We start from the raw sequence: 19,726 nt of genomic DNA on the forward strand, positions 1-19,726 counted from the left end.
TGGCATTGGTATAATAATAATCTTTATTATTGTCACAAGTAGGCTTACATTAACACTGCAATGAGGTTTCTGTGAAAATCCCCTAGTCGCCACATTCTGGCGCCTGTTCAGGTTCACAGAGGGAGAAGTCAGAATGTCCAATTCACCTAGCAAGCATGTCTTTCGGGGCTTTTGGTTTGAAACTGGAGCACCCGGAGGAAACCCACACAGACACAGGGAGAACGTACAGATGCCACACAGACAGTGACCCAAGCGGGAATCGAAACTGGGACCCTAGTGCTGTGAAGCAACAGTGCTAACCACTGTGCAACTGTACTGCCCAGGGGTTCGAGGGTAACTGTGCCATGGTTTATGCTGAAATTTTACTACAAGGGCAGGAAGAAGCCCCTAGCCTAGAATGGAGATTGAACCCCATGTTGTTGGCATTATTCTGAACCACATGTCAACCGTCTAGCCAACTGAGCTAAGTACGACACTCCATATGCTTCACCTTAAGTCTGTGTCTATGTATTTACATTGTGTATTTATTATGCGTCCTATGTTTCTTCATGTATGGAACAATCTGTCTACACTGTATGCAGAACAATACTTTTCATTATACCGCGGTACATGTGACAATGAATCCAATTCAATCCCATGTAGGGAACATGATCCCACAAACAGGAAAGTGAGAAAGACCAGATAATCTGTTGTAGTGGTTTTGGATGAGGGATAGGAACAATACAATGGGGAGAGCCACCCCCCTCTCCCCCCCTCACCCCCTGCTCTTCTAATACATCCAATTTGAATGGGCAGAGGGAGCTTTAATTTAAAGTTCCATTAAAAATACAGCACCTCTGACAGTGCAGCACTTCCCAGCCTGTGAGCTCCTTTAGGCAGCTACTCCATGCAGACAGAACTCAACACGATTAACCAAACATATTCAGGCCCAAATGTTTGGCGCACTCTTCCTGCTGATAAAATCCTTCATTGTAAGATCTCTGGTCTTCTGTGTGTGTTTCATGTGCAAATAGTAAATAAGAACATAAGAACATAGGAAGAAGACCTATACTGGGGGAAGGTAGCAATGGACAGGAAAACTGGCAGAAAATTGGGAAATGGAATTCAATCCAGAGAAGTGCTAGGCAATGCATTTGAAGAAGGCAAACATAGCAAGGGCCTACAGAATAAGTGGTAGGATATTAAGAGATGTAGTGGAACAAAGGGACCTTAGTGTGTGTGTCCACAGGTCCCTAAAGGTAGTGGGCAGGTAAATAAGAACATAAGAACATAAGAACTAGGAGCAGGAGTAGGCCATCTGGCCCCTCGAGCCTGCTCTGCCATTTAGCTCACTTGGCTAAATCGCTGGCTTTTAGAGCAGACCAAGCAGGCCAGCAGCATGGTTCGATTCCCATACCAGCCTCCCCGGACAGGTGCCGGAATGTGGCGACTAGGGGCTTTTCACAGTAACTTCATTGAAGCCTACTCGTGACAATAAGCAATTTTCATTTCATTTCATTTTCAATGACATCATGGCTGATCTTTTGTGGACTCAGCTCCACTTTCCGGCCCGAACACCATAACCCTTAATCCTTTTATTCTTCAAAAAACTATCTATCTTTATCTTAAAAACATTGAATGAAGGAGTCTCAACTGCTTCACTGGGCAAGGAATTCCATAGATTCACAACCCTTTGGGTGAAGGAGTTCCTCCTAAACTCAGTCATAAATCTATTTACCCTTAAATATGTTCAGAGAGTGCGTGTTCACCATTAGCTTGCAGATTGCATTCCATATCTGAAATCTAACTAATCCTCAACCCTCTGGGCGGCAATGTCTCAGAACCTGAGGGTGTGGACAATATAACTTGCATGTTGAAAGAGGAAGAGCTCACCTGGCAACAATCCGGTTTCCAATCTCGCCCTTTACCAGATGGCCTCAAATTAGGGGTACATTTGCTGAAAAATCTGTTCACTTGATCTGAAAAGTAATACATTCCTGGTTGTGCTTTACCATCATTTAAAACTGCATAAAAATTCTTAAAATATATTTAGCTTATATAAACTGTGAATCCAGTTAGTCAGAAAATATATTGTGTGTTAATTTATGAGCATAGGAACTGGATTGGAACATCCAGTGCGGAATTCTCCGTTGGCGGGATCTTCCGCTTCATTGGCAGCACACTCACGCCTGCAGATTCCCGGACGGCATGGGGGTACCCACAATGGGAAACCCTATTGGCCGGCTGCAGGGAGGGAGAAGCCCGCTGCGGGTAGGGGCTCGCTGCACGAGAAAACGAGTGCGGCGGGACGGAGAATCCAGCCCCCAGTCTTTTAGCCTGTTCTGCCTTTCAACTAGATCATGGCTGATGTGTATCTCAACCTCATTTCTGAGCCTTGGATCCAGAGCCCTTAGTCTGACCAAACAAAAATCTATCCATCGAAGTACTAAAATTTTCACCGACTTCTCCAGCATTTATTGAGCCCCAACCTCAGTATTTTCCAGCATGCCCAGTCGCCTATCTGCTGCTGGAAAAAGTGGAAACTGACCCAAGTCAGCTAGACTAGAGAATCTGGGTATCATCAGGCCAGTATGTTTTTCGGTTTGGGCAATGCCACTGGTGCCGACATTAAAGGACAAGACAGTTTGTTTATGTGGGGACTATAAGCTGACAGCGGATATGACTTTTTAAAATACTAATCGTTTTTGTCATAAGTAGGGGCTGGTTTAGCTCACTGGGCTAAATCGCTGGCTTTTAAAGCAGACCAAGCAGGCCAGCAGCACGGTTCGATTCCCGTACCAGCCTCCCCGGACAGGGGCCGGAATGTGGCGACTAGGGGCTTTTCACAGTAACTTCATTGAAGCCTACTCGTGACAATAAGCGATTTTCATTTCATTTCATTAACACTATAATGAAGTTACTGTGAAAATCCCCAAGACGCCACACTCTGGTGCCTATTCGGGTACACCGAGGGAGAATTCAGAATGTCCAATTCACCTAACAAGCACATCTTTTGGGACTTGTGGGAGGAAACCGGAGCACCCAGAGGAAATCCACGCAGACACGGGGAGAACGTGCAGACTCCGCACAGACAGTGATTCAAGCAGGGAATCGAACATGGGACCCTGGCGCTGTGAAGCCTTAGTGCTAACCACTATGTTACCGTGCTGCCCTTCAAGGTTGGATTGCTACCCATGCCTCACATTGAAAATCTTCATGCAAAGTTGGCGGTTGGATACTCATTCACTAAAGTTGACATGAACCACATGTATTTACAGTTTGAGTTGGACAAGGCTTCCCGGAAGTATGCTACAATCAATACACAAATTTGAGCCAAGGCCCGAGTCTCTTCAGTTGATTTAATCAGGGGAGGGATGAAAGCTGATCCACGCAGTGTCCCCACCCAGGGTTAAATTTCCTTTCATCAGAATGTGAGCAGAATGAACATTCTATCTAACACTCCATTAATGACTGTTGGGGTGGAAGCAGAGTGAGGAAGCGGAATTAAATCTGGAGAAGCATCATTAAGATGAGCGATCCTGACCTTAGCTAAAGCAACAGCGATTCATGTCATTCTCAAGCTGTCTGGTGAATAAGGTCGGCCAAGGTTCCAGCTCACAATCATTGTTTCATGAACTCTGTTTGAAAGAAATGATGGGTGAACACAGATTGACTGCAAAGATCCCCTTTGGATTGGTCTACCAACAGTTGTCTAGCTTACACTTGAAGGTTGTTACGACAGTAATAATCAGCGTGTTCAGGAAACGAGGGGTGACTGACAGAAACACTGAAACCAGGTTCAATTCAATCACCTTAAAAAATAATATGGAAGAGTTGTCCCTAATTCTGCTGGTGATAAGGCGCTGGTAATAAGGCACTTGAGGTGAAGGGTGTCTGTTGTCTTTCCCTCATTTGCTGTGGCAGAGTCTTCTTCTATTCTTCGAGAACAGGAAACAGAAAGATTTGTCAACAGTAGAGTGTATGGACAGGACGTTCCAGGAAAAGCAAAATTAACTTCAACTGGGGATCAAGAATTCTGCAGAGGGGAAGTGTCAATATGTCTGGAACTTCCTGTCCATACACTCCACTGTTGCCAAATCTTTCTGTTTTCTGTGTTCAAAGAGTAGAAGAAGGCTGCCACAGCAAATGAGGGAAAGACAACACACACCCTCAAGTTCCAAAAATTAGCATGGGGTCAAGACAATGACTGGGAGAAACAGGTACAAATGAAGCAAATTCTGAGAGCTGGACAATCCCTCAGTGCTGAAACAAACAGGGGCACTTGGTATCACTCACTATGGAGTCTTCAATAGTGATGTGGTGAAATGAACACCTCAAAGACTCTCCTTTTTTTGACTGGATTGACTAAGGCAGTCTCTCTCTGCACTCGGTTGAATAAGCCTTTGCCTATCCCTATTTGCCCTCGAGCATGGGTTAGCCATTCCTCTCCATGTAAACATTGGCTGAATTCTGATATTATTCTGTGATGTCATCAATGAAAACAGAAGCAGAAGATGGTGGTAAGCCACATTGCTGCACTCCATGTGGTGGCTGCACATCTATATTGCGGCTAGGGAGTGTTCAAGGATTTTGATTCAGTGACAGTGAAGGAACAGCAATATAGTTCCAAGTGATGAAGCAGTTGAAGATGATTTGGTCTAGAACATCACCCTGTGGATCTCCTGCTGCGATCCACTGGGGTTAAGATGATTGACTTCCAAAAATCGCAAGCATCTTGCTTTGTACTAGGTATGGCTCGAACCAATACAATGTGTGTAATATTCAAAAGGGAATTGGGCTTATGGCTGAAGAGAAACCATTTACAGTGGAACAGGAAAGGGGCTTAATGAACAGATCTTTCAAAGAGTTGGACGAGTACAATGGTTTGTGTGGTATCATTTCATGATTCTGAGATTTCATATTTGAATAAACAGATAGAAACATTCAAACACAACTCAGGGAGCTGTGGGGTTGAGACAGAATCAGAGATAGCTGTGGCTTAGTCAAGAGAAGTAGGGCAGGATTCTCCGTTGGCCGACGCCAAAATTGGGAACGGCGTTTGGATGAAAAACAGCTCCCGAGGCCGAAATCACGGCAGGCGCCAGTTTGACATCGGGTCGCGACGCTCTGCCCCCTCCAAATCGCCGTCATCGCGACTTGCACCGCCTGCAGTTGGAACATCATTTGCATCTCATTACGAGGCCCACCTCCAATGGGTCGAACTCCCAATGGCATTGGCCACGTGTGCTCTCACAAATCATGAACCTGGCGTGGTGGCTGCGGAGAGAGAGAGGGCGTACAGATAGTGTCCAGCACCGCCATACTCAGCCTCCAGTGTCCCGCTGGCCGGGGGTGGGCTTCTGGGGAGGGAGTAGTGGGGGGGTGGCAGGAAGTGGGGTGGGAATCAGGATGGACTGGTACTCAGTCCGGCACAACCAGCGGCATCTTTCTGGGCGCGGTTCATGCGCGTGTTGCAGGTGTAAGTGTATGCAGCTTGTCAGCCCTGTGTGTTTCCAGCATGGACCCGCCGATTCTCCCACCATTTCTGCATGTTCTGTGAGTGTCTCAAACGTCACCGATGCTAGCCCCTCACCGGTAGCGGAATCGGCGCAGGTGTGGCGCGATTTTTCCATCGTGGAACTCCACATTCCCTCCGTTGGCGTTGGCACTTAGACGCAGGGACAGAGAATCCAGCCTGAGGCCTTTCAGAAATCAAAGACTGGGTCCAATGAATCAAAAGGAACGATAGTGTTCACAGTGTAGCTAAGGCAATTAGAAGTCAGGTATATGGGTTGGAGGAGCTATGGGGTTGCAGGGTTGGTCACATGAGATAGTTACACACAAAATACTTTATTACTGACTAAAGTGAATGCAATGAGGAAACGACTGTGATGAACAGCCTATTAGACAAGGAAGTAACATTGTAATTACTTTATTCTTTAATAAGAAACCCATAAAGAATTACAGTAACAAAACCTTTGATAACATTGTAATACATTTTTCCAACAAGCATGCCTGTAATCTGACACCAAGGGCAGACCTGGAAGCTGAATTGTTGCCACAAATGCTTTCACTTTCTGCACCCAATTTATTTTGTCCACAATTTCAAGTTCTGGGAAATGAAAATGAAAATTGCTTGTCACGAGTAGGCTTCAATGAAGTTACTGTGAAAAGCCCCTAGTTGCTACATTCCGGCACCTGTTCGGGGAGGCTGTTACGGGAATCAAATCGTGCTGCTGGCCAGCCTTGGTCTGCTTTAAAAGCCAACGATTTAGCCCAGTCTGCTATTGCAGTCCAGAGGATTGAAGTTAGTAGTTTGTCTTGATTACTGGGAACAAGATTTGAGATATGGAATGTGATCTGCAAGCTAATGGTAAGCAAGCACTCTCTGAAAGCATTTACTATTTGTACATGAAACACACAGAAAACCAGAGATCCTTTCAAATGGAGGATTTTATCAGCAGGAATCGTGCACCAAACATTTGGGCCTGAATATATGCGGGTAGTCATGAGTTCCTGTCTGTATGGAATAGCCACTCAATAGGAGTTCACATGCTTGGAAGCAGAAAATTAGAGAGCTTAAAGGATTTCAGCCGTGGGAATAGTTAGTTTAGCTGATAAGACAGTTGATGTTTATTCTCTGCCAGCTGTGCCTAAGTGGGTAGAAAGTCCAGATCCAGCAAATTGATCACAAAACCCAGGAGACACTTCGTTGAAGTGCTGAAGAAGTGCTGCACTGTCAGAGGTGCTGTCTTTTGGAAGAAACGTTAAACTAAGGCCCTGTCTGCCCACTCGAATTGGATGCAATATCAGAGCTGGGAGTTTCCCCCCACTGTACTGGACAATAGTTATCCCTCAACGTCACTAAAACAGATGATCTGGTCTTTATCACTTGGCTGTTTGTGGAACCTTGTTGTGTTTTAATTGTTGCCATGTTTACTATCATTATTTCAGTTTATTAGAAAAATTAAAGTAATCTACTATGTGGCGCAATGGTTAGCATGCTGCCTCACGGCCAAGGTCCCAGGTTCAATCCTGGCCTTGGGTCACTGTCCATGTGGAGTTTGCACATTCTCCCCGTGTCTGTGTGGGTCTCACTCCCACAACCCAAAAGATGTGCAGAGTAGGTGGATTAGCCATGCTAAATTGCCCCTTAATTGCAAAACAAAAATGAGATACTCTAAATTTATAAAAAAATGTCTTTGATTATAACTGCACTATAGATTTTGTACTTCTCTAGAATTTCCTCACAAATTTTCCCTTTGATTTATTTTCCTTTTAATTAACCCTTTCTGGTACCTGGTTAAAGTGTCAATTAACCATGTGTGAGTCTCACAGTGCCGCCATGTAACTTTCCTTGGTGACTGCATCACAGTCAAGCTCGATTCTGTTCTCTTGTGTTGTCCATGTATGTTCACTTTCAGAAATGATCATGAACAAGAGGCGATTTTCACTTCCTCATCTGAAAGGCATTGAAGCCAATTGTAGAGTCCTTATTATTGTCCAGTCAGTGATCCATGGTTGAATCTGGTCCCTTCCTGGCCTGCATTCTGCATCTACTCATTGTTTTGGTCTGTTAAGCCATCAGCGAAGCTCTGATCAATAGCATTAGTTCAAAGAGAGACATTTCTAGTCCTTAGTTCACAATTGTGCAAAGCTATTTTAATTTCTGTTGTCATTCGGATGAAGCGTCAGGTACAATAAGATACGTGCTGATGTTTGTCTGTTCAGGACAGATGACTTTAATAGGTTTACGGTAGTTTGAAGTTGCATTTTGAAGTGTATTTGTTTTCAGTTTCCATATTGAATATCAGTTGTGAACAGAATTAAGCCCTGAAAGATAGACAAATTAATAATTAGGTTAGAATCGAGTTCACATTTTCATAGCCAACACGGTTAGATGCTGAATGCAGTTATATATTTTGACTCAATATTTGCGATATACAGATGGGACCATTCTTGTGCATCAGCTCACCCCATATGTCTTTAAACAGTTATCTTAATTCTTGTGAAATATAGGGCACTATTGTCCGTACAAATTTCAAAGTGTTGTAGTGAGCGGGAATTGCCGCAAGCTTCCCAACGCTCTGCCCAGCGAGGCCAGCAATGCAATTCAAAGTTAATTGTTCCACTTAACGAGGCCTCACAGGCTTCTTGCTGCAAATGACGACTCGCCAGCTGATTGGCCGGGAGCGTGGTTGCCAGCCTCCCGCTAACAAGGTCAGGCAGCACTTAGCCTGCTTTTGCCCAACCAATGCCAGCCAGCTCGGAACAATGGCACAGAGGAGACCAGCCCCAAGATTCGGGTACACTGACCTGGTGGGGCTCCTGGATGCAGTGGGGAGGCCAGGAGGGATGTCCTGTTCCCCCGGGGGTCCCAGAGGGTGAGCCACAAGGCAGCCCATGATGCCTGGGATGAGGTGGCGGCAGCAGTCAACTTGGGAAGTGTGATCAGGAGGACTGGCCTCCAATGCCGGAATAAGGTAAATGACCTATACCGGGCAGCACGCGCGACTAGACACCACCGTCCCTCCCACCCCACCAAGGTAGCAACCCCCCCCCCCCCCCCCACCCCCCCCACCAACTCCCCAGGCGACCCCCTCTCCTTTCAACCCTCTTACACTCTTATTCGAAAAGGGAGAGGCAGAAAGTAGGAAACTATAGGCAAGTTAGTTTAACATCTGTCATTGGGAAATTGTTAGAATCTATTATTAAGAAATTAATAATAGGACATTACAAAGTCAAAACACAATACATCCGAGTCAGCATGGTTTTAAGAAGGGTAAATCATGTTTGCCTAATTTTATAGAGTTCTTGAAGATGTAACAAGCCAAGTGGATAATGGGTATCCTGAAGATGAGGTATACCTGGACTTCCAAAACACACAAAAGGTTAATACACAAGATAAGATGACATGGGTTTAGGGGTCATTTATTAGCTTGTTTAGAAGACTGGGTAACCGACAGAAGGCAGAGAATCGGGATAAATGGCTCCGTTTCTGGTTGGCAAGTGTAATTAATGGGTGCCACAGAGTTTGGTCCACAGCCCCAACCATTTACAATATGCATTAATGACTTGGATGCAGGGATAGAAAGTACTCAAGGCAGAGTTGCAGGTGAAATATGTGAGATAGTAAGTTGCAAAGAGGAAATAAGAAATTTACCAACGGATATGGATAGGTTAGGTGAGTAGGCCAAAATTTGGCAGGTGGATTTTTAACACATCTGAGTGTGAGATTATCTACTTTGATCGGAAAAACGGAAATGCAAATTATCTAAATGGAGAGAAACTTCAGAATGCTTCAGTGCGGAGGGATCTGGGTGTCCTCATGCATGAATAACAGCAAAATAGTATGCAGATATAGGAGGTAATAAGGATGGCAAATGGAATGTTGGCACTTATAGCTAAAGGAATAGAGTATAAAATATATATATATTTTTAAAAAGATGTTTACAACATGGAAACAGGCCCTTTGGCCCAGCTTGTCCATGCCACACAGTTTCTATCACTAAGCTAGGCCCACTTTCCCACATTTGTCCCATATCCCTCTAAACTCACCCTGCCCATGTAACTGTCTAACTCCTTTTTAAAGGAAAAAACCGTACCCACCTCTACCACTGTCTCTGGCAGCCAGTTCCAGATGCTCACCACCCTCGGTGTGAAGAAATTTCCCCTATGGTCTCTTTTGTATCTCTCTCCTCTCACCTTAAACCGATGCCCTCTAGTTCCAGACTCATCTACCTTTGGGAAAAGATGGTGCCTATTTACCTTATCTATGCTCCTCATTATCTTGTAGACTTCTTTAAGATCATCCCTAAGCCTCCTACGCTCCAGGGAAAAAGGTCCCAGCCTATCCAGCCTCTCCTTATAACTCAGACCATCAAGTCCTGGTAGTATCCTCTTAAATCTTTTCTGCACTCTTTCTAGTTTAACAATATCCTTCCTACAATAGGTGACCAGAACTGAACACAGTATTCCATGATCGAAAAGAAAATGTTGGAAAATCCCAGCAAGTCTGGTAGCATCTGTAGGGAGAGAAAGGAGTGAACATTTTGAGTCCTGATGACCCTTTGTCAAAGCCCAGCATTCCACGTGTGATCTACCAAAAGTAGGGAAATGTTGCTGCAACTGTACAAGGCATTGGTGAGACTACACCTGGAGTACGGCGCACAGTTGTGGTAACCTTATTTGAGGAGGAATGTAGTTACATTAGAGGCAGTTCAGAAGAGGTTCACTAGATTGATTCCAGAGATGGGAGGTTATTCTTATGAAGGGACTTGAGCAGTTTAGGCCTATACACTAGAGTTTAGATGGATGAGAACAGATCTACTTGAGGTATATAAGATGGTGCAAGGTTTTGACAAAGTAGACGCAGAGCAGATGTTTCTTCTTGAGGGACAAACTAGAACTAAAGGTCATAGTTTAATGACAAGCAGCAGCAGATTTAAAACAGACATGAGAAGAAATTACCTCTCTCAATGGGTCGTGAATCTGTGGACTTCATGACCACAGATGCAGTAGATTCCGGGATATTAAGGAAATTTAAGGATGAGGCAAACAGATTCTTAATTAGTAATGGATTGGTGAATAGGCAGGAATGTGGAGGGGGCGGACTCTGACTGCAAAGCGGGGGGGGGGTGGGACACACTCTGACGGGGGGGGCGGGGCGACTCTGAAGTGGGGGGGCGACTCTGAAGCGGGGGGGGCCGACTCTGAAGCGGGGGGGGGCGACTCTGAAGCGGGGGGGCCGACTCTGAAGCGGGGGGGGCCGACTCTGAAGCGGGGGGGGGCCGACTCTGAAGCGGGGGGGGCCGACTCTGAAGCGGGGGGGGGCCGACTCTGAAGCGGGGGGGGGCCGACTCTGAAGCGGGGGCGGGGGTCCCGGACGGGGGCGGGGGTCCCGGACGGGGCGGGGGTCCCGGACGGGGGGGGGGGTCCCTGACGGGGGCGGGGGTCCCTGACGGGGGCGGGGGTCCCTGACGGGGGCGGGGGTCCCTGACGGGGGCGGGGGTCCCTGACGGGGGCGGGGGTCCCTGACGGGGGCGGGGGTCCCGGACGGGGGCGGGGGTCCCGGACGGGGGCGGGGGTCCCGGACGGGGGCGGGGGTCCCGGACGGGGGCGGGGGTCCCGGACGGGGGCGGGGGTCCCGGACGGGGGCGGGGGCCCGGACGGGGGCGGGGGGGTCTCGGACGGGGGCGGGGGTCTCGGACGGGGGCGGGGGTCTCGGACGGGGGGCGGGGGTCTCTGACGGGGGCGGTCTCTGACGGGGGCGGTCTCTGACGGGGGGGTCTCTGACGGGGGGTCTCTGACGGGGGGGGTCTCTGACGGGGGGGTCTCTGACGGGGGGGTCTCTGACGGGGGGGTCTCTGATGGGGGGGTCTCTGATGGGGGGGTCTCTGATGGGGGGTCTCTGATGGGGGGGTCTCTGATGGGGGGGGTCTCTGATGGGGGGGGTCTCTGATGGGGGGGGTCTCTGATGGGGGGGGGTCTCTGATGGGGGGGTCTCTGATGGGGGGGTCTCTGATGGGGGGGTCTCTGATGGGGGGGGTCTCTGATGGGGGGGGTCTCTGATGGGGGGTCTGATGGCGGGTCTAATAGGGGGTAGGGCAGGGTTTGCATTTTGGGGAGGGGAAGGAAGCCCTTCGATGGACGTTTGGGGCACTTACATGAAACACTTACCCCCCCTGTCCCACCGAGAGGTCCACTGCTTTAGAGAAATACAGGACAATATTTGCACCAATCCACGCCCATGTGAAACCTGGCCTAGAGGAGCAGAGCATCACTTAGGCGTGATGAACACTGTGCGGCCCGTTAATAGTATGCAAATAGTTTCAAATGACCAATTTGCATCCTCGTGCTGGCACGAGGCGCAAACCTCGATGCTGCCACCTGTGGGGGACATCGGAACGCGATTGGTGCCCTGTTCTTGTTTGACACAAGATTCTCTGTTGCATCCACTATTGGTGTGAACAAATGCCAGAAGTTGCTGGGCATTCCACAATTGTAGTGACAACGAACAGTTTCACCATCATTACAACCGCATAATCCTTGGCAAAAAGTTACTATTTATCCACTGTACATTTATAAACATGTGTTAGTTCATACAACTCAATCTTTTGCTTGAGTAAATGGGCGAAAAGAACAATCAGTAGCTTCCCTTTCCTTAGAGCACTGTAACTATGAATCTATTACCTGTTCAATTTGAAGGACTGGATTAATCAGCGATACCTTGTCCAAGGTTGGTATGATGAATCCCTTTTTCAGCAGTGCTAGAATAAATTCAGAATAAAAAACACTTCTGATCACCAATTCCTTTTGCTAAGAAGGTAGTTTTCAAATTATTTGCCCATTTGTTGAGTCGGAGCGCTCCCCCCATGTACTGAGAGTGATGGGGGATTCTGGATGGTGGGAAGGGGTAAGGGGACCCAATCCTTGCGCTAGGCCTGGAGGGTGCTGCTGTCTCTTCAGGCCCACAAGCAGCGCTGTAGCAACATTCTCTCCTGAGCTGCTGGATTTCTTGCGGTTTAGCAATCTCAGTTGGCCAAGTAGGGCAGCCTCACTATAATAATTAAATTGCCAACCTGCCTCTTGGGAAGAGGTTGGCTGTCGGCCTCCTCTCCCACTTCAGTTAAACCTAAGGCGCGCAGGTAGGGGCTGGGATTGAGATTTTCGGGGGGGAAAAAAAAAACTTGACATCTCACTCAACCCTAACCCATTCCATTTTAGGGAGTTCAAATTCATCCCTATATGAAGTTAGTACAACAGCGCATTGTCTAGAATGTGAAACCAAAGTATTGAAATTAGTTTTCACGAAAAACAGACATACTTTACTCTTTAGGAGAAGTTTGAATATATGAACCATTTGCAACTTAAATTGTATTTTAGCAATGCTGTAATCACACTGGGGTTAGCAGGCACTTCTAAATTGATCATACTGCTAACGTCACCATAATACTACACAGGATCTTGGAAAATGAAACATTTTCAATTTCAATATTTTGGATGTAGTTCAAAAGATGTAATGCAGCTTACAAATTGTGAAAGGATGCTTGAAGAATTATTTGTGTAAGGACACTGCTTTTAATGTGATCTACACAGTTCCCTGACGGTCTGTTCAACATGGTATGATGGTGCCTTAGTAGCTCAGAGTTTCTTGTGTCTCTCACAGTAGGCTTTGCAAGCTGCCATTTTCTCAGAATGGGATAATAGCAGAGAGGAATTGGGAGATCTCAGCCATCATTTTTCTAATTGGATAATCCAATTTTGGAGGGACTAAATTTGGAAACTAATTACACAAGATCTCTGTTGAAGGCAGATTTAGAAAGAATATTTTAGACAAGGGTGCCCTGGCTTAGATGCCTGCATAGAGGCAATTTGTAGGAACTGTGTGTGTAATTTTATAATCAAAGAATCATTATAAGGACAGAAAGGACAGCACAAAGCTAACAGAAGGACAGACATGCAGCTAACAGAAGTTCAGAATACTAAAAACAAAAATGGCTGTTAGCTGAGATGGCTGCATTCCTGAACATAAGGAGACAATTAGGACAGACAGAAGGAAAGTTCAATGAGATAATGGTGGGTGATCTAGGGTCTTAAATGGAAAACAGGCTTGTGGGATGAAGGGAGGCATTCACAAGCAAGTGATAAGGAGGCCCACAGAACATGGACTATTGTAGACCATGCAGACTCAAGGACTCCAGATGGAGACAGAGAAGATGATTTTAACAAGGTACCATGAGTCGTGTCCACAAGATCATGGGCTGATCATGTACCAACCCACCTTATGTAATGCTAAATTATATTGGATATGTGACTAATGTATGCAATCTATAATCAATATTATTGGACAAGGTCCAGCCGTAATGGACTGTAGATGGTTTGAAAAATTCATACGAATGGATGTTTTTCCTTTGTTCGGCGGAGAGAGGCACTAGCTTTAACAGACGCCATTTCCCCACAGGCGTAATAAACCGTTTGGTGTGAGGACCAGCCTTGAGTGTTGAGTGATTTCTTCGAGATTCTCTCCCGCTAACAATCTCCAACCAATTTAAACATTGCTTGCACTTTATGAAGCAAGGGGAATAAATGCAAGGAATGTCTAACAAAGGGTAGTAACTCAATTTTAATATTAATGTGGGAGTGAAGGTATCTCCTGGCCATTTCCCAATGTTCTGGCATGTATGATCTCTACAAGTAGGATTTCTGTGCAGACTATTTTGTCCTCCACTTGTAACCATGACAGGGTATCAACTTAAATACTGGAGAAATGGTATCTGAGTACCATCACCTCCAAGTTGTCCTCCAACTGACTTGGACATGTGTTGCCATTTCATTGTCACTGGACTAATATCCTGGAATTGTCCAGCTACATCACTGTGAGAGCGTTATTACTTCAAGAAATCAAGGAGTAGGTTCACCACCACATTCTCTCAGCCACTAGGAAAGGCCATGATCTGACCAGCAATGCTAACATCTTTAGAACAAATAAGTTAAGTCACCTCCATTGTGGATTTCTCCAAATCTCACAGTGTCAGAAAGAAGAACATCTATGAACAGAGGAGCAGTAGACCATTAAGTCCCTTGAGCCTGCTCTGCCACTCAATTAGATCGATGCTGATCATCTACCTCAATGCCTTTCTCCCATGCTATCCCCATAACCCTTGATGTTAATAGTAGCTATAAATCTATCAATTCCTGTTTTGAACATTGAGCTTCCACAACCCTCTGGGGTAAAGAATTCCAAAGATTCACCACCTCTAGAGAAGAAACGCATCCTCATCTCAGTCCTAAATGGCCTACCCCGTATCTAAGACTGTGCCCCCAAGCTGTAGACCCTCCCTAGCCAGCAGAAGAATCCTTTCTGTATCTACTCTTCTAGCTGTTCATGCGTAAAGGAAGTAAAGTCACAGATGACCATAGTCTGTTTTCCTCTTTGAGGGGGGAGAGCTGACTGGTAGTGATTTAACCTGAAGATCACCACAGCTCAGGTGAGGGGCAAGGTTGAATAGCCTCAGCCGGTATGGGAATTGAACCAGTGTTGTTGGCCTTGTTCTGCATCACAAACCAGCAGTCTAGCTGACTGAGCTAAACTGGCCCCCGTTCATGAGTAGGTTGCCAAGAAACATTTTAAGCTCCTATTTATTATTTTGGAACCATGCAAAAACTAAATTATGGTTTCTGAGGAGATAATTTGCGAACACTTTCCAAAGTGGAAATAGGTAAACTTTTCCCCACCATACTCTAATCCTTTAAACAGACTAACCCCAGGATCACATTAGCAACCCTGTAGAAAATTTGATTGCATTTGAAAATACGATATCCCACTACCATCCAGAAATATCCCTTATATTTTGTATCTAAATAACTCATTAATAATTACTAATGCTCATACACACATATCCACTTACCGCAATAAGTGCTGCTCCAATAACACTGAAGAAGCTGAACAACATCCTGGACAAAGCAGCCCACTTGATTGGGACCCCATCCATAAACATTCACTCCTTCCACCACCAATGCACAGTAGCAGCAGTGTGTACTATCTATAAGATGCACTGCAGGAACTCACCAAGGTTCCTTAGACAGTACCATAGAATCCCCACAGTGTAGAAGGAGGCCATTTAGCCCATTGAGCCTGCACCTACCTTCTGAAAGTGCACAGTAGCAAGCCTCACTCCCCCACTTTATCCCCGTAACCTGTAACCCAACCTAGCCTGCACATCGTTGGACACCAAGGAGCTATTTGGCATGGCCAATCCGCCTAACCTGCACATCTTTGGACCTCCCAAGGTCTTCCAAGCCTATGACCACTACCATCGAGAAGGGCAAGCAGATCCATGGGAACACCACCACCTGCAATATCCCTCCAAGCGGCTCACCATCCTGACTTGGAAATATATTGCCTTACCTCCAATGTCACTGGGTCAAAATCCTGCAACTCCTCCGCTGTGAGCACTGTGGGTGTAGCTACACCATATGGACTGCAGTAGTTCCAGAAGACAGCACACCCCCACCTTCTCAAAGGCAATTATGGATAGGCCATAGCCTAGCCAGCTATGCCCACACCCAATGAATGAATAAAAAAAACAGACAGCAGAGACATCGGGCAACTTGAATAAATAAAATAGGCTGCAATGTGACACTGACTGTGAAAATGCAATTTAAACAGTAGTTATTTCAGATAGACCTACCATTTATTTTTGGAATCACCATCTTCTGTAACCCAAGCTTCAGCATCACTTCCATTGATCTTATCTTTGGTATAACAAATGTCGTTAGTGAAAATTAATTTTACAAAACATTTAGCCTATGATAAGTTTTTATGCTCCAGAACATATTCTCTTAAGAGTGAGCAACTGTCAGCTCTAGAATGACTAATAAAAATCAAGAGTTGCTCCAAGCAGTAAGTAATTCTGTGTAAAAGAAAAGGCTGTGCTTTGTAGCAATACATTTTTTATGACCGCAGCATAGATAATTTGCTGAGCAAGACATATCCCACAGGGAAACTTGTCTTACTGAGCATAATGCTTTTTTCATATTCTGAATATGAGGAGAAACATGCTGATCCCAGGAACATTGAATTTCAGTAATATTTTTGGGATTTTAGCATTAAAAGATTTATTAACAAGAAGAAAATAAAACTTAAACACACGATTAAGTTTACACAGCTGAAACAGTGATACAAAACATCCCCCAAAAACACAGTCAGAACACACAACTAAACACCTTCTTGGAGCACTCCCTTATCAATTTTTAACACTAAAATGCAGTGATATTCCCACGGCAAAACTGCTGTCACTTTAGTAATGATCACTTCTCACTCACTTCCACTCTGTTGTGGAAATCCATATATATATATTGGGCGCGATTCTCCGCCCCCCACGCCGGGTGGGAGAATAGCGGGAGGGCCTCCCAACATTTTTCATGCCCTCCCGTTATTCTCCCCCCCCCCCCATGCCCGACCCACGCCACGAATTGCCGCTCGCCGTTTTTTACGACGAGCGGTGATTCTCCGAGGCCGATTGGCCGAGCGGCCAGGCCTTCACGCCCGTTTGAACACGGTAGCAACCACACCTGGTCACTACATTCATGAAACGGGCGCCAGATGCCCGTTTGGAGCATCCAGGGGCCCAATTGGGACGGGAGTACCATGACTGTGCTCCGGAGGGGACAGGCCCGCGATCGATGCCCACCGATCGTCGGGCCTGCGTCCAAAACGGACGCACTCTTTCCCCTCCGCCGCCCATCAAGATCAAGCCGCCATGTCTTGCGGGACGGCTGAGGGAAATGACGCCAACCCGCGCATTGTCCAACCTGCGCATGCGTGGCTGACATCATCGGCCGCGTCAGCCGGCGTGATGCTTGTCGTGCGGCCTTGACGACCGTCATCAAGGCCACACCGCCGTGACGCACGGGGCTGCGCTCCTAGCCCCGCCCGGGGGGGAGAATCGGCCCTGGAAGAGGGCGTGAAGGCTGCCATGGGTCACGGCCTGTCCCATGGCAGCCTTTACGATTCTCCGCATTTGCGGAGAATCTCGCCCATTGTCTTCCTATTGCACCCCCTTTTGGGTCAGTTTAATTTAAACAAACTTCCCTTTTTTACTTATGAACATTTGCAAGTTGTAAAAGTTCCTTGTTCCCTTTGAAATTTAACCACTGAAAGACCAAATTCTTAACTATCTCCAAATATAATTTTTAAAAAAGTTAACCTATTGCTTATAAGTCCACTTTACCATGGTGTTGTTACAGGTATAGAACATAGAACATAGAACAGTACAGCACAGAACAGGCCCTTCGGCCCTCGATGTTGTGCCGAGCAATGATCACCCTACTCAAACCCATGTATCCACCCTATACCCGTAACCCAACAACCCCCCCCCAACCCCCCAATCCCCCCCAACCCCCCAACCCCCCCTCCACCCCCCAACCCCCCCCCCCCCCCCCCCCCCCCCCCTTAACCTTACTTTTTAGGACACTACAGGCAATTTAGCATGGCCAATCCACCTAACCCGCACATCTTTGGACTGTGGGAGGAAACCGGAGCACCCGGAGGAAACCCACGCATACACAGGGAGGATGTGCAGACAGTGACCCGAACCTGGGACCCTGGAGCTGTGAAGCATTTATGCTAACCACCATGCTACCGTGCTGCCTAAATGTATTTACAACCCTTACCTCTTTTATCTCTCGGCTCTCCTGAGCAAGTTGTCTCTGTTAACCTTTCCCCAGCTTAATTACCTAACACATATACATGCACTCATCCATCTTTACTGAATAACACAATATGCCCAACAAAATATTTTACATTATATTGTGTAAAAAAATAATTCAGTTTAGAGAGACATGGGAAAAAAGGACTTACTGGTATGGTCCCCACTTTAGATTCTTCCATAGTTAGGTCCATACTGATTAAAAAATTGGAAAGTTATTTTTAATGGTTCCATTTTATATGGATAAAGCACAGAGGTCACATATATGGATGAATTGCAACAAAAATGGGAAATCCTTGACAAATCATACTGGGACTCTGATGGAATGGCTGATTGTAAGTGGTTTACCTGGTGAAGCTATCAAATCTCAGCTGGACTCTTCGGGGGGGTAAATCCCTCAGACTGCAATGTTTTCCTACAAGGCGGCCTCCCCTACAGTTGCATTGACAGCATTCTAAAGATAGGTTTCCTGTTCACCTTTTCCTCAGGAATTGATGGGGGGAGAGGATAATGTAGGCAGTAGTTTATATGTTATCTGAGGATCATGACGATGGAGCCAGACTGTTCTCAAAACTGTTTACTCACAATTCTGGATGGGTTTCTCTGGCCTGCCCATAGTGTGGTTCTCGGCGGTAGGATCTACTGGTCCCGCTGCTGTCAATGGGAATCCACCCCATGCTGCCGGGAAACCTGCAGCTGGGGTACGCTGTTGGCGGGACTGGAGGATCCTGCCAACATGAACAGCCGTAAGATATCGCCCTCAATCTTTAAAACACATGAGCTGTACTGCACCCTCCCATACAACATAGAATTTACATCCAGCAGGAGGCCATTTGTCCCGTTGAGTCTGCACCGGCCCTTGGAAAGAGCATCCTACCAAAGCGCACACATCCAGCATGTCCCCGTAACCCAGTAACCCCACCTAACGTTTTGGACACTAAGGGGCAATTTAGGATGGCCAATCCACATAACCTGCACATCTTTCAACCGTGGAAGGAAACCGGAGCACCCGGAGGAAACCCACGCAGACTCGGGGAGAACGTGCAGACTCCAAACAGACAGTGACCCAAGCCGGGAATCGAACCTGGGAACCTGGAATTGTGAAACAATGGTGCTAACCACTGTGCTACCTTGCCACCTGACATCATGGGGATACGGTAAAATAATGGCTAAACTATCTGACTTGGAGCAATCTTGAAGAACTGCATTATGGCAGATGATCAAAAAATCAACTTGAGGGAATAACCAGCATTTCCTCTTCCTTACAAACCCAATAGCATTGTTAAAAGTGACAACTGAAGAGTTGCTGTGGAGTCCAAGTTCCATCTTTAAACTCAAGCCATCCGCTACTGTGCTGTGTGGTACGACCATCATGAAAATTGGGATAGATTAAAACTTGTTCTATCAGCTCACAGCTGGGAAATCCTGAGGCACCGTGGGCCATCAGCACCAGAAGAATACTAAACTATTACAATCTCTAACCTCGTGGCTTTGCATATCCCTCATTCTTCCATCACAATTCAAACCAGGTGACC

At 46.4% G+C, this 19,726-nt stretch overlaps 1 protein-coding gene across 1 annotated transcript in view; it reads right to left on the minus strand.

Annotated features, from left to right (window-relative positions):
* Nucleotides 1–5,895: 5,895 nt before the first annotated feature.
* The window catches only part of LOC119969434 (bactericidal permeability-increasing protein-like), a 58,793-nt gene continuing 44,962 nt past the window's right edge, over nt 5,896–19,726 (minus strand). The window contains exons 13-16 of the mRNA XM_038803067.1: nt 18,344–18,386; nt 16,173–16,236; nt 12,172–12,248; nt 5,896–7,812 (exon numbers count right to left, since the gene is read on the minus strand). Coding sequence (XP_038658995.1) covers nt 7,771–7,812; nt 12,172–12,248; nt 16,173–16,236; nt 18,344–18,386 — 226 coding nt within the window. The 3' untranslated portion in view covers nt 5,896–7,770. The remainder of the gene's footprint in view (nt 7,813–12,171; nt 12,249–16,172; nt 16,237–18,343; nt 18,387–19,726) is intronic.

Source organism: Scyliorhinus canicula, chromosome 7 (assembly GCF_902713615.1).
Source record: "Scyliorhinus canicula chromosome 7, sScyCan1.1, whole genome shotgun sequence".
In the NCBI taxonomy this organism is placed as follows: Eukaryota; Metazoa; Chordata; class Chondrichthyes; order Carcharhiniformes; family Scyliorhinidae; genus Scyliorhinus; species Scyliorhinus canicula.